Raw genomic sequence first — 14,013 nt, 5'->3', positions numbered from 1 at the left:
CAAAGGGGGAAAGCAAGGAAGTGTAAATTGTAGGTTTCTAATTAACAAGTTGAGGTGTGTTGGTATATGGTTTAATTATTTATTCATGTAGATCTAAAAGGCTAGCTCAGCTTGTCAGAGCATAAGAGAATGTCAAAAGACAAAGGCATGGGGATGGATCAACGTAAGTCCACCCCAACTTCTGAAAAACAAGAGACAGCCTAACACCACTTCAAAGAACCGTGCTTCTAAGAGTAGACTTGCAGTCTAATTCAATTCTCACTTTGGCTTCTAGAATATCTCTAGAAGTGGAAAAGAGGGAAATTCAATTCCTTTAATTAATAACTGTCCCTTAGCAGAAGGGGCAACAAAACGAAACAAAAACAAAAAGCCAACAGAGGGATGGGCTTTGTTGATTAAAAATCTGTGAACATGAATACATGTTAATATGTTGAGTCTTGAGTCATACTTACAAACCAGTGGTTAATATACTACAAAACTTTACAAACATAAAATCTCCTCATCAGTTGCAGAACCTCCGACCTAATGGGATTAACTTCTTCTCCCTTTTAACTACTCCTTCCACAGAAAGTCCTAAAGCTGAGGAGTCATCAGAATACCTATACTTTTACATGTGTCATCAAAACATGGTTGTTTTTGTCAAAATGATGCAGGAAGTAATATCACATGAGGTCAAGGATCTTATATTCTCTTAAAACATAGTTTCAGTTTTTTGTACTCCAAGTTACATTAAAAAAAAAAAAAAGATGAGAACAGTTGGACTCAGTTTCTTTCAGCCCAATGTCATTACAATGTCTCCATGCTAGGAAAGGATATAGTATTTAAGAGCTCTATTACAAAATATCTCCAGTTCTAAAAGAGAGAGCTTTTGTTTATTTATTTATTTTTAAAGGCTGAAGCAGCACCCTTTCCTTAGCGGAGACCAGCCACTGACTTCCTACCTGTACCAGCTTTCCAGGATGACACTAAGTGAGTTTTTGATCTAATGTTTTTGCCCCGGGTTTTACGAGGTTTCTCTTCTTTGTGCACCTTCATGTGCTGCCTAAGATGAGAGCTCTGGCTGAAGCATTTGCCACATTCACTGCACTGGTAGGGCTTCTCCCCTGTGTGGGTTCTCTGATGCTGAATAAGGTGGGAACTCTGGCTGAAACATCGGCCACACTCATCACACTGATAGGGTTTTTCTCCAGTATGAATTCTCTGGTGCTGAATGAGATTTGAGCTCTGTTTAAACCTTTCTCCACACTCATCACATTTATAGGGTTTTTCCCCGGTATGGATCCTCCGATGCTGAATGAGGTTAGAGCTCTGAAAGAAACTTTTCCCACAATCGGCACATTTATGGGATTTCTTTCCAGTGTGAATCTTTTGGTGTTGAAAAAGAGTTGAGCTCTGACTGAAACTCTTTTCACATTCAGTACATTTATAAGGTTTCTCATCCAGGTTTCTTCTCAGTCTACTCAAGCTTGAGTCAAATCGAACAGTCATTCCCCATCTTTGCCGCTGCCGGCCTGTTTTGCGTGAGTTTTCATAGGCTTTTCCTTGGCTCGAGCTCCGAGAAATACTTCCCTTCGGTTTTCCTAACCGCATGGTGATGAGCCAAATATATTCTTAAGAGTCTGCTCTCTTCTTCTGAGCTGAAGTTTCACTTCCTAGAGCTACGTAGCTCAATTTTCTGTGTAGAAGAAAAACAAAAAAGCCAAAGTAGATCACTCTTTATTGTTATTATTCAACCTGAACCCAATTATTCAATCTTCAACCCACAGAAACTGCATCCCTGTGTAAATTAAAAATGTATCTGATACATATGAAAATAAAAACAATTCTGCAGGGGAAATATTTGCAAAATAATTCTAATAATTCCCAGGGTTTCAATTTAATAAATATCCCCAAATTTTGACCAAATTTACCTATGGAGTTTTTGTCTGTTGGGACAGAATAGAAGTGATAAATGGGAACTATAAATTTTCATTAGGCATTATCAAATGAGTATATAACTGAAGGATTAAAAGGTGGAGACACCATAATATCGTAAGAAATAACTCTGAAAGACAATCAAAATTTCGGGATTAGAATATTTACTTCCATGTTAAAATTCTACTTACTTACTTACTGGTGACTATTTAAAGCATCCAAATTAGAAAGAGATGACAAATTACACTACTTCATTAAATTAATTTTGTTTATCCTTTCTTGTTTCACCATTCTACTGTCACAGCATGAATACGACTTGGCTCTTTGTAGCATTGTTTTGAAAGTAGGACTACCTTATAAGGAATGGCAAGTTTCCATGAGTCAATTCAGTAATACTGGATGAGAAAAACGTAAAAAAAAAAAAAAAAAAAAAAGATGCCTTATTGGTTTTGGTTTTTTTTTCCCCTTAGAGTCTAATGACCCAAGAAAGAGGACAATACTTTGAAAATTTGAAATAAGTAAATTGTTTCTGGAGAAGAAAAAAAATCAGAAGAATTTTTGCTGGAAAATAGGATGAAACTGAGTAGAAACAAAGGGTGGTGAGTAGAACACAAGAAAAGGAGGGGAAGAAAATAAGTTTACATGCAAAAACAGAAGTTTTAAAATACTCAAATGCTGCAAAAATTCAAATAAAATAATTTCATTTATTTATTTATAAGGTTATTTAAAATAATGGCCATAAACAAATAAGTCATAAACTCTAACCAGGTGACAAAGTGGGGTAAGCTAGGTTGAGAAAGTAATAAAATGAGTGAAACTATTTTTCACATCTTGTGTCAGGAACTAGACTTCAAAATGGGAATAATTACCCTGAGTCTTTGCATACAAGTTTATAAAACAAATAACTGAAAATACAAATGACATCATTGTTCTTGCCTTTCCTTCATCTTCTTATGTAATTCAGACTCCAGGCCTGGTAGTACTGAGGACTTTATTTGGATATTTAATAATTATCTGTTGTAATTACAATTAAGTATCAGAAAGAGCAAACTGCATACAATACCAATCACCGAAGGAGCACCACTCATTAACTTTGGTCAATATTTGCAGAGTATCTATTACAGAATATTTACCTATTTACAGAATATCTGTTTCAAGGAGACATTTGTTAGGTACATAGTGTTGATGTTCAAAACACAGCTATCATGGGAAGTACACATTGAAAAAAATTATTTTTTCATGCTACAGAAGTCAGATCTGGTAGGAAACTGAGACTATGCAGTCCACCTAGAACACTACAGTAGGAAATCATACTGAGAGGCAGCCTTAGTGGTACGCCAGACACTGTTCTATAACCTTTAACTCCCATAGCAGCTTTATGCGATGCTTTCCATTTTACAGCTAGGAAAAGGCAGGCCGACTTTGGCCAGGTCCCCAACCCCTAGCAGCCTGATCCTAGAGCCTGTCCTCTTGGTGGCCGAACTGACGTCCAGCGCCGAGACCGGTGCTCAGCATAATTCCTCCGCAGGTGGGGATGTTACGGTAAACCTGAGCGATGGAGGTGCAGTCGTGCGAACGCGCATACCCGGAATGGACCTGCTTTCTCCTACATAAAACTGGGACGACAACAAAGCTGCGACATCGTCGGGGTGTCAGAGGCGTAAAGGAGTCCGTATCTGCGGCTCGCTCCTAACAGCCCTGTGCTACCTCAGCATCCGATCCAAGAATTTAGTCCTGAAAAGCGCCGGGCGACGGCCGTCGTGGGGACTGTGGCCCGCCCCACAGGCGCTCCCGTGCAGGCCTCCGCCCTCCCCAGGCCTCCGCCGGCCGCTCCTCGCAGGCCGGGCCCGCCCAGCTCCCTCCGCCCTCGTCCCCGCCCGGCGCCGAGCCTTCCTAGCGGACCCGGGTCTACGCCGCCCGGCGGCTGCCAAGCGGCGCCCGAGCGGCCTCCAAGCACCGGGCCGCGCGCCCCCAGCCCACTCACCGCGCAGCGGGCCGCCCGCCGCCACCCTGGCTCGCTCGCTCGCTGGGCGCCCCTCGCGCCGCCGGAAGTGCGGGCCTTGCCGTCAGTTGGCGCCCCGCGGCCGCTCTAGGAACGTGGCGGCGGCGACCCTCTATGGTGCTGGGCCCACCGGAAAGAAGAAACCCTTTGCTTCCCCCTGTTTCCTTTTCCCGCCGCGCCGAAGTCCTCCCGAGGACCTGAGAAGCGCGAGACCTGTGGCCGGGTTCTTTTGTGTGCGCGCCGTGGCCTCCGGAGCCGGCTGACTGCAGCCTGGTCAGTGGGGGCTTTTGAAAGGCGGCACCGGCCTGACCAACCCCTAGACCTCATTCTGCCCATAAGTTTTGAGCATTTACTAATTATAAAGCGGTACTCTGGAGAGCCGAAACTGTTACTGATGCGGTCCCCCGTGCTTAAAAAAGGTGGTTTGTTGTTGTTGTAGTTGTTTTTTAACCAAGTAAATGTCAAGATTTTTTTTTAATTCCAGTATAGTTAACTTACAGTGTTATATGAGTTTCAGGTAAATTTTAAGATCTCAGTTAGCTTTCCTAAGCAATTCGTGAATGGGTAGCATCCCATCTAGGAAGTAGAGATGTTCCAAGGAGTTGTACAAAATGAAAGGTTTTTATAGGAAGGAGGGTGGAAAAAAGAGTTATTAGCGAAAGAAAAAAAAAAATTGTGATATTTTGGTGGGGAGGGAAGGAAAGGCAGTTTTTGTCATGAGGATGAACTCAATAGTGCCCCTAAGGAAATTTCAAATGTTACAAGTCCACATTTCTGGGATAGGTTGAAACTGTAACTAAGTCTTGGTTTCCCATGGGCAGAGGCGGTGAGGGGGGTGGGGGCAAATGATTCCATTTTGGGCTTAACACCTTAATTACAACAAAAAAGCCTCTGGAGGATGGGAATGATCATACTCTATAGATAAGGAAACCGAGTCTTAGAGAAGTTTGCTCAAGTTCCCACAGCGTGTTAAGTGGAAGAGCAAGGATTGGGAGGGCTCTTTTTGGCACCAGAGTCTCCTGATTTTCAGCATAACCCCTCGTTTCTCTTTAATAATGATCTCTCCTGGTTCTCCTCTCTTAAAAGCTCCTCCTCCTCCACCAGCCTGGCAGGGGCTAGGTCATCTAACCTCTCCTTCTTTCTCTTTGCCCTCATTCCCCTGTAGAGCTGCTCCAGTCTGATGGCTTCCAATACCATCTGTTTACCTGAAGACTCCTGACTTGGTAACTCTAGTCTGACCCTGGGATGCAAACAGTATTAAACTCCAGACCTGTATATATCCAATTGTTTATTCAGCTGCCATTTGCATGTGTGCCAGACATCCTGAACCCAACCTGCACCACAGAGGAATTGCTGACATTCACCCAACCTGTTCCTTCAACAGTCTTCATCCCAGCAGTTGATGGCAACTCCTTCTTTCTAGTTGCTCAGGGCCAAAAATCTGACTTTGTGTCTTTTTTCACCCCAAATCCAAACCCAATCCAACTCTGAATTCTGGTGTCTCTGTCTTCAAATATATACTGAATTGAACTGCTTTCAGCACCTTCACTGCTATTACCTCCACCAAGCTGAGGCTTCTCTGAGAAACGACCCCACAGGGACCAGTGTACCCTTGAGCCTAGTTGTATTTGAAGAGCTCGTTCTAAGAAGAAGGGTGTACACACATGACGTGGAAAAGCTCCGTTTTAGCAGAGAGCACTGCTGCATTTGGCAAGACCACAAGAGAGGCTGGTCACAAGTGCAGTAACAGCCCTGGTCCATCTCACACAAAGGGACCCCGACAATGGCTCTGTCCACCAAGCACGAGACTTTGCTTTCTGTTTCCTTTGGTTTCCCTGGGAAAGGAAACTTTGGGGATTCCCATTCCTGGGTTTGCAGAAAACATCTCTATTAAAAGCATGGCCAGGAGGGAGCAGAGCCCCACCCTGCATGCCGTGAGTCCAGGGGTAGGTCAACAGCTGGCTTTCTTCCAGGCAATCTCAGCTTGTGGGGCCAAAATACCGCACGTGTACACGTGCTGTTTTTATACTTAGAACTTTTTCTTGGCTTGGCTCTGACTGCACTTCCTGCTTGATCATAGTTGAGGGACTGAGGCAGGGGGGCTGCTGCCCACCCGGGCACCTGGGAAGGATATCCCGCTCCTACTCCACAGCTGCAGGGTGCCTGCCTCCTGCCCACGGGGGCACACATTGTGCTTTGCTGGCTCCTCGGCAAATCACCTGGTCAGAAGGTTGATAAGCCTTGTGCTTTGTTTCCCTGGGACTAAAGGACCAGATGTATCCTGGGTGAACACATGGCTTTATTGTGACAGTGGGAAGGCCTTTAATCCATTTTCTGGTAAACAGTCCTGCAGGTGGCATATGGTTATCACATGAGAAAAACAAGCTGTTTTTTTGGTTCCTTCTGATGATTTGTTCTGGGCAAACCACCCTGTTTTGCCTGAGTCCAGTCCTTCTTTTGCAATCCTGTTGATTTCATTCTGTGTTTATTATTTTCTCTGGTTCCTGAGACCTGACCTGGGAAGACAGTCCTGTTCTAGGAGAGGACATTCACTCATAGGGATCTGTACTTTGGTTTTGGATACTTTTGTTGTCTGAGATACTAGTTAGTGAGGAAGCACATGAGAAATACCATAAGCTCTATGGAAAGAAGAAAAGAGAGTTCCCACATAAACCAGCAGGAAGCCACAGAGCTAGCAGAGAAAGTCTGAAGTGGTGGTGGCACAGTGAGCTGAGTTAGCAGCTTTACAAATTGCCGTGAAAAACAAACACACTGTCGGTAAAAGGATTGGCTAACTAACCCCTCAGATGACTGTAGAAGTGTGCAGTTTTCCCTTTCCTGTGCAACTTGCTAGTGATTTTTCTTAGCTATGTTTTGATAATGTCTAGTTAAAAAGTGGTGCTTATCTAGGCAGGCCTTAAATAATATTGTAACGATTGCCAAAAAAAAAAAAAAAGTCCTAAAATGAGAAAAACTATAAAACAAAACCAGCAAGTGCTTTTGGAGGGCCTCTGACGGCTTCCCATGTGCAGGGCCCTGTCCTGCTCCTAAGCCAGCAGTGTTTCTCAGGCTGGAAAGCCACCTATCCCAACCTGGGCTCAGCCTCCAGGCCTCCTTCCAGGGACCTACACCAGCTCTATCGTCTGTTGGTCCTCTGACCCTCCTAGATATCCAGCCTGCTTCTCCAGTTGAGGATAACACCAAACACCTCTTACTGAGATGAAACGTGGCTCTGTCTTTGTCCCTCCTGAACTGAGCACGAGCCTGGCACAATTACTCCTGAACAGTGGATTGGCAGTTGAACTAGACCTGAGTTTGCAACTATGGGTTGGGGAGTAGAACAGCCTGGAGAAGCCTGTTTGATTTGTTTTCTACCCTCCCTAAGGTACTGCTGCCGTCCTATCGGAGCCCCTGCCTAGAAGATTCCTATGGTCCTCCTGAAGCTGAGATTCTGTGAATCAGGGTGATTCAGTTGCTCACCCTCCAGGCTGCCCACAGACCCCCACCAGTGATTCTTCCTCTGTGCCCTTTGGCTGCCTTTGTCCTCAGGCCCCACACTAGTCCTCAGGCTATGCACTGAAATGAATTAGTCCCGTTGGAGTCCAGAGCACCAGGCTGTGGCTCAACTTTCGCTCTTTTGCCAAATTTGGCCACACATACTGTAGGATCAAAGTTTCAGACGTTAGATCTGGGAGTCAGGGTAGACATACGCAGAAAGAAGGCTTGGTCCGAATTCCTTCAGTTCAATACAGCGCACCTTTATTGAGCACCTAGGAAGCCAGGAAAGGAAGGGAGAGCAGAGATGACAGATATGGCAGGGCATCTCCCTAGGGCACTTCTGTGTGTCTCCATGATGAAGGAGCTAGGCCCAGGACGTCCTGGCAGGAAGTTCACCTGGAACTGTGAGTCCACACAGTGTGGCTGCTCCCACGCTCGGCTCTTTCCGGGAGCCAGGAAGGAGCCAGTGCATGGAGCAGTGCTGGACTGTCTCTTTTATTTGGAAGACTTCATATTTTCTTCTTTAAATCCACTATCCACAGGCCCCAGTGGGAAAAGAATATGGTCTTTAACTTCCTCTGTTTTGGACAAACACTTCACATGACCAATGTACACTGTTGCATAGTTTTGCAAAGGGGCTTCCAGTTCATTCCAGAAATTCTCCATCAGCTGACAAATCCAAATTGGTCTGGCCCCAGGGAATTCAAAGCCCTTTCCCCTCAAATGGACATTTCTCCTCATTGTGCCCCTTTGATGGGAAGCGTAGAGAGTGAAGGAATAAGCCCAGAAAGGGCAGGAGGCACGCAGGCATCCGCGGGACAGCGGGGATGGGGACTGAATATTGCCTTCCTGAGCCACTGCCTGAGCCCTGGACTCTGCTGCACAAGGGCCGGCATCCTTCCAGTGCCATGGGGGCCACCTCCTTTATGGGATCAAAGCACCTTGTTTCCTGCAGCAAGTTACTTATAAGAATTCCTCTGGTCCCAAGAAGAAGTTAGAAGCCAGTAATTTGGAGAGAGGATGGGATGCTCATGGTCTTGTCTGGGGTCTGAGCTCTGCTGCCAGCGTGCTAGGCTGTGCAATGCTCAGAGGGTGGCATCAAAGTCTTGGAGGCCGGGATTGCCACAGGGAAGTGAAGGTCAGAAGCAGGGCACATTCCCTATCTGCTGGCAGCCCCTGCTTTTCCCAGCAAAGCCTTGAGCAGCAGCATGAGGTGAAGGCAGACAAGGATCTCATGGTTCACTTGGATGAAGAGGTCAGGGGCTTGTGGCCAGGCAGAAACTCTGGGCCTAGGCACTGGGAAAGCAGAGCACACACCCCACGGGCTTGATCACATACCACTCTCCTGAGCAAGAGAGGGGTGGCAGGAACAGGACTGGCCATGCCATCCAGCCACATCATGTGGCCAGTGCCCCAGCTTCAGGGCTGCATACTGCCCAGGCAAGCCTCAGACATAGACTGCACCAAGCAAGGTCGTGGCTCCTCAGGCCTGGCTCTGGGCCCCGTGAGTGCTCAGCTTGGAGCCAAGAGCCAAGGACATGGGACGCATGGCACTCAGGCAGACAGACATGTAGAAGCACAGGGGCTGAAATTCCTCAGTCGGGGCCTGGCCACCCGCATGCAGGTGCACTGGCTGTGGGGGGCTTCAGAAGAGGCCTCTGCTAGCTGGCTACTTGGCCTCCACCAGCTGCTCCAGGCGCTGCAGCATCGTCAGACGCAGGGCTTGGAACCTGGAGGGGGACACAGCCAAGAGGACTCACTGACACAGGAGGACACAAGGAGTGGGGGGACAGAGCAAGGGAGCGCACAGATAGCCTCAGTAGACCTGAGGCTGCTCAGCAGCCACCATCTCTCCTCCGCTGAGGCCAGGGAAGAAGAGCCAGGCCCATACTCTGCCAAACCAGCGGCTTAGAGGAGCAGGCACACGGCTGCAGACGCTGGCAAGCTGCAAATGCAGATACTGTTTCTATTCCAGAGATCCTCCACTATAGGACAGAGCGCGCTGGAGGGGACAGGGTGGCAGAGTGGGGATCAGGAAGCCCGCATTCAGGCCCAGTCTCGTCAGTGACCTGTGCTGCAACCTTCTGCACCTCAGGCCTCGGTTTCTTCTCTGTGCTCTGACTGCACTAGCCAGGTGACCCCCACATCCCCTTCTAGCTCCCAGACTTACAGCAGACTGCATGGTGGACTGTCCCCTCTGACCGGGTGTCTCTGCTGACCTCCTGAAAGGGGCCTCACTACACAGATGGAAGGCTGGGGTAGGGGGTTGGGGAAAGGCTGTGGCATTCCAAAACTCATTCAGCCAGACACCGGAATCCAAACCAGTCCCCCAACTGCAGGTCCTCTCACCATGAGCAGACTGCCTCCTTCCCTTCCTAAGGAGGACCCCAAACCTGGCCCCGGCTGAGTGGCCCACATGTTCTCCCACCCCCAGCCCATCTTTCACTCTACAGAGGAATAGACCAATCATTGGCAGGTGCGATTTGTCTAGCCTCACGCAGCCAGGCCTTGATGTAGCTTCCCCAGGAGCCCGCAGGTGACACCTGCTCACCTTTCCATTGAACAGGTCCCCTGCACCTGAAAACACCAGCTGGTACAGAAGGTTCCAGCAGTCACTGTTCTTTGGCAGGCTCAGAATTCCCACTACGGGAAAGGCCCAGACCTGGTGGAATGTGCCCTGAGTAGGCCCTCTCCTCAGTCAGTCCTCCAGGGCTGTGTCTCCTGTAGAGCTCATGACCCTGGTCTGGCACCCACCCCTGCTCCTGCCTGACTCTCCCGAGCTGTTTGGACAGCGTCACCCCTCCGGAGCTGGCGAGGTGCTGAAGCCAGAGAGGCGGTTTGGCCTGCCTCCTGCCCTTTCCGCAGGCTATCACCCCAGCTTGCCCTCACTACAGAGCAGGGGGTCAGCGGGCGGTGCCGGGCAGCCAGGGTGGACAGGCCTCCCCGATTTGGGCCAGCGCCATGCCCTGGAGGGGAGAGCTCGCCCAGCCCCAGCCTGGGGGCTCTGCCCTGCACACTTGACCCACGACTGACTCTTTATGTGCTGCTTACTTCATGGTCAGTTTGATTATTTCTCTTTCCTCCTCTTCTTTTAATTTTTCAACAAAACTGTCCAGCACCGGCATTTCAAATTTAATGTACTGAGCGACCTAGAAAATCCAAGAACATTTTAATGTGCTTTAAATTAGAAGCCAAAAAATGTGTTTTCTTTTCCTCAGGGTCTCCACAGCTGCTGATTTAGCCCTGTCTTCTAGCCCGGGAAGGGGCTACACGTCTCCCCACTCACTCCCAGCTCTCAGTCTGTACTAGGATGGAGAACAGAGAGGCCCATGCTCACTGCACAGCCTATTATCCCTGGGAGGAAAGATGAAGCTGGATATTAGGAAAAGTATTCAACAGAGAGTAGAACCACACTGGGGGTTCTCCAGGGCGGGGGAGCGGAGCACTGGGAACGCCCCATTTCTAACTGTGGAACAAAGCTGCGCTAGTCTGTGAGTGGTCCAAGGGATACAGGGTCACTGACCTTCACCTTGGCCCAAACCCTATAGGCCTTTTCTGTGCAAGGGAGCTCTGCAGCATTCCCTCTCCTAGGCCAGGACACAGGCTGCAATGGGCCTTAGGCACCTGTCTCCCTTCCACAGGCCCCAGGTACTTGTAGGCCCCGAATAAGGAGCCCCTGTGAGAGTCTTTAGTGTAATGACAACTAAACACACTCTAACAAAGGAAAAGTTTCTTCCTGCCTGAAGGGGAAAGTTCAGGCAATGGTTTTTGAGGACTCAACTTCCTTTTTCCCCTAAGCCAGCAGATGGAGTTGGTGGGCACTGACAGGAGGAGGGAGGGCTGGAGCCATCACTGTGCTCGGCTGGGGGCCCTTTGGGACAGCTGGGTGAGATGTCACTGCAGAGGGCTCCGGCCAAGTGCATCTTCAGAGCCCTTGGGAGTCCCCCATGCTGTCATGCAGCTCCTCCCTCAGGAACAGGTCTCCCTGAACCTCAGCCCCGACTCACATCGTGGGGAACTTCCTCGCCCAGGTCGGCTTCCATCAGGAATATCCTGGCGATCTTCTCACATGGCCCATGCAGGATTCTGGAAATCAGTGGATACTCACAGTCTTTTAATTTTGTTCGCTCTAAAAAAGAACGTCATTTATAAAATTCATGGGGCATTAGGATTGCCCCTCTTTGTTCTGGGGTGGGAATGTGGTAGAAAAATGGAGGTCCAAGGGGCTGGGAACTTTTTCCAGACCTTGAAGAGAAGGTTGCCCTGAATGTTGTGTGATTGTGGCATTCAGCAAAGACAGGTCAGAACAGGAGCCCAGGGAGTAGAAGAGAGGGGAGCGTGGACACAGGGAGGCCAGGCTGCTCAGTTACCATGGAGCAGAACCCTGAACAGAGGGACATGTGCATGCTGCAACCGTTCTCAGGGGGCAAGGGGTTTCAGTTCCAGCTCACAGTCCCTGATGTGTACCCCATCCCCTCCCAACTGAATGAGATCAAAGACAGTGGCTTCTCTTGTGTTTTTGGCAGGATTCTGTAAGGCGCAGAAAGTGTGCCTGGGTTTGGGGCTGGCAGAGCATTCACAGTGGCCGTGAGAGAAGAAGCATGGTCAGTGAGCTTGCCACATGGACAGAGACTTTGCTGTTTATGATCTGGAAGCACAGGCAGACACTTACCCCCAGACTCATGAACAATGTAGAGTGCAAACTCACTGGGACCATTTTCCACCTGTGTAGGCAAGAACAGGAAGTCAGACCAGGGCTTTATGAGACAAAACAGGAAGGGATCCCTGGCAGGAACCAGACCCCCAGCGCCACATGCAAAAGTCCCCAAGGATCCTCCCCTCTCTCTCTGCTTAAGATCCCAGAGATGCCGTGTCAGCAAAGGAAATGTTGCTAGACCTTCTACCCAGGAACCACAGGCAGCTTCCCCAGCGTTTGCTAGCCCCCCCAACAAGACAGCAAGCCACCAGCCTCCCAGAGCAAGGCCACTTGCTGACGGCCAGACTTACACGGAACTTGTTCAGCAGCAAGGTGAGCACATGCACGGTTGTCATGGTGCTGTTGACCCTCACGTTGGTCACCGACCCATAGGCAGGAGTAAACACTGAGGTCTGCAGAGCGAGGTGGGCCATTCAGGGCAGGGCCAGAGGGACACAGAGCTGACATCACACAGGGTCTAGGCACACTGTCAGCCAAATGGTCTGAGGCCACAGGTGAGCCTGGGCTCTGGAAGCACCTGTGCCTGTCCAGCACAGATCCACACACAGCTGTGCCCACATCTGGTGCACTTGGGGAAGCCGTAGCAACTCCCGTCTCACAGAGGCCTATAAGAGGGATGCCTCCAAAGCCATGAGGGCCAGCTCTTTGACCCTAGCAGCCAGTACCATGGAAGTACTTCCCAGTCTCCTTCTCACTCTTTCTTTGGTTCATATTTCCAAGTGTCTGTTGATTCTAAGACCAAAAGTTCTGGAATCTATCCACTCCTACCCATTCTCCCAGCAGTAGTTCTCAGTTCACACTGCATTAGCGTCCCACCTCTCCCCTTTCAATCTCAGCACTTTCCACCCATTCTCCATGCTGCTACCCCACGGAAAAACCTTTTAAAAACCTTGCAACTCCAAGTATATTCTGGACCAGCTGCATTAGCAGAGTCTTGGCTCCCAGCCCCAGACTCCTGAACCAGAATCTGCATTTTGAGGAAACCCGGTGATACTCTCCGTACAGTGCGATTTGAGAAGCACTGTCTTGTGGCATAGTTCTAGTTAGAAGTATCTGAAGGCGTCCCATAGCCTAAACAATACCCTTGCTTCTTCCTCTCACTGTTCACACACGTGATACGATGATTCTCTCCCTCGTGCCTTGTGGTCCAGCCGCACAAGCTCTTCATGGTTTGGGGGACCATTATAGTCCTGCAGGTACCTTGCCTTTCCGTGTGAGATGCCATATATACAGCCAACCAGGGCACCGTCTGAGGCTTAATAAGTCCTCAGGGAGCATGAGCCAAGTTATAGTCCTGCCAAGCATTTCACCTAAAACCTTTGATTTAATCCTTATAACAGCTTTTTGAAGTACCTGTCATTACTCCTTTTAAGAAAGGATACAGAGTCTTGGAGAGGTCAAGTCGCTTAGTCATGGTCATCCATCTAGAAAGGGCAGAGCCGTTGGAAACCCCATGATTTACCCCTGTGGCACTGGGGCCTCCCTGTGAATCTCACTTCCCCGAGGTGAGCTCTTCCTCAGTTTCCAAAACCAAATTCAAATTTATATATTCCTCCTCTATGGTGCTAGCTCTGCTTTCCCTGGGATGTAACTAGGGCTCAGGGATAAGAATGACTTGTTCAGTGTCCGCAAGTACCAGAGTCAGACTCAAACCCAGACCTGCTTCCTCCATACCTGACATGCAGGGTGACTCTGTGTTACATAGAAAGCCAGACTAGGCTTTCAGTCCCCAAGAAATACGGAATAGAGGAGTCAGCCTATTTCAAGAAGAAAGGTCTTGTCAATAAGACATTATTAGTGTTTCTTCTGCCTGGAGCCTTTTCTCAAGATGATACTGACCAGCTCCAAGTAGAAACAAAGGCCCCAGCTACTTTGCCATCTC

General features: G+C 48.7%; 2 protein-coding genes and 1 long non-coding RNA gene across 6 annotated transcripts in view; 1 reads left to right on the top strand and 2 right to left on the bottom strand.

The window, feature by feature from the left end:
- Positions 1–369: 369 nt before the first annotated feature.
- Positions 370–4,016, bottom strand: ZNF22 (zinc finger protein 22). Its single transcript, XM_032837457.1, has 2 exons — positions 3,899–4,016; positions 370–1,675 (listed from the first exon to the last, which is right to left on the bottom strand). The coding sequence occupies exon 2, from the start codon at positions 1,588–1,590 to the stop codon at positions 913–915; it is 678 nt and encodes a 225-aa protein (XP_032693348.1). The 5' UTR covers positions 1,591–1,675; positions 3,899–4,016; the 3' UTR covers positions 370–912.
- Positions 4,017–4,105: 89 nt separating this feature from the next.
- On the top strand, positions 4,106–5,408 carry LOC116855075. Its single transcript, XR_004380278.1, has 2 exons — positions 4,106–4,335; positions 5,082–5,408. It is a non-coding gene; the product is annotated as an uncharacterized LOC116855075 (long non-coding RNA).
- Positions 5,409–8,600: 3,192 nt separating this feature from the next.
- Positions 8,601–14,013, bottom strand: part of RASSF4 (Ras association domain family member 4) — a 30,196-nt gene continuing 24,783 nt past the window's right edge. For all 4 annotated transcript variants that reach the window (XM_032837417.1, XM_032837402.1, XM_032837410.1 and 1 more), the window contains 5 exons: positions 12,422–12,523; positions 12,087–12,138; positions 11,422–11,543; positions 10,466–10,563; positions 8,601–9,144 (listed from right to left, as the gene is read on the bottom strand). In XM_032837417.1, coding sequence (XP_032693308.1) covers positions 9,084–9,144; positions 10,466–10,563; positions 11,422–11,543; positions 12,087–12,138; positions 12,422–12,523 — 435 coding nt within the window. In that variant the 3' untranslated portion in view covers positions 8,601–9,083. The remainder of the gene's footprint in view (positions 9,145–10,465; positions 10,564–11,421; positions 11,544–12,086; positions 12,139–12,421; positions 12,524–14,013) is intronic.

Source organism: Lontra canadensis, unplaced genomic scaffold (assembly GCF_010015895.1).
Source record: "Lontra canadensis isolate GAN:19392208 unplaced genomic scaffold, GSC_riverotter_1.0 scaffold3, whole genome shotgun sequence".
In the NCBI taxonomy this organism is placed as follows: domain Eukaryota; kingdom Metazoa; phylum Chordata; class Mammalia; order Carnivora; family Mustelidae; genus Lontra; species Lontra canadensis.
This window is presented reverse-complemented; position numbering and strand designations above follow the sequence as displayed.

What these genes read in the sequence shown, in the direction of transcription:
- ZNF22 (XM_032837457.1), bottom strand. Translation starts at nt 1,590, where the DNA reads ATGCGGTTAGGAAAACCGAAGGGAAGTATTTCTCGGAGCTCGAGCCAA.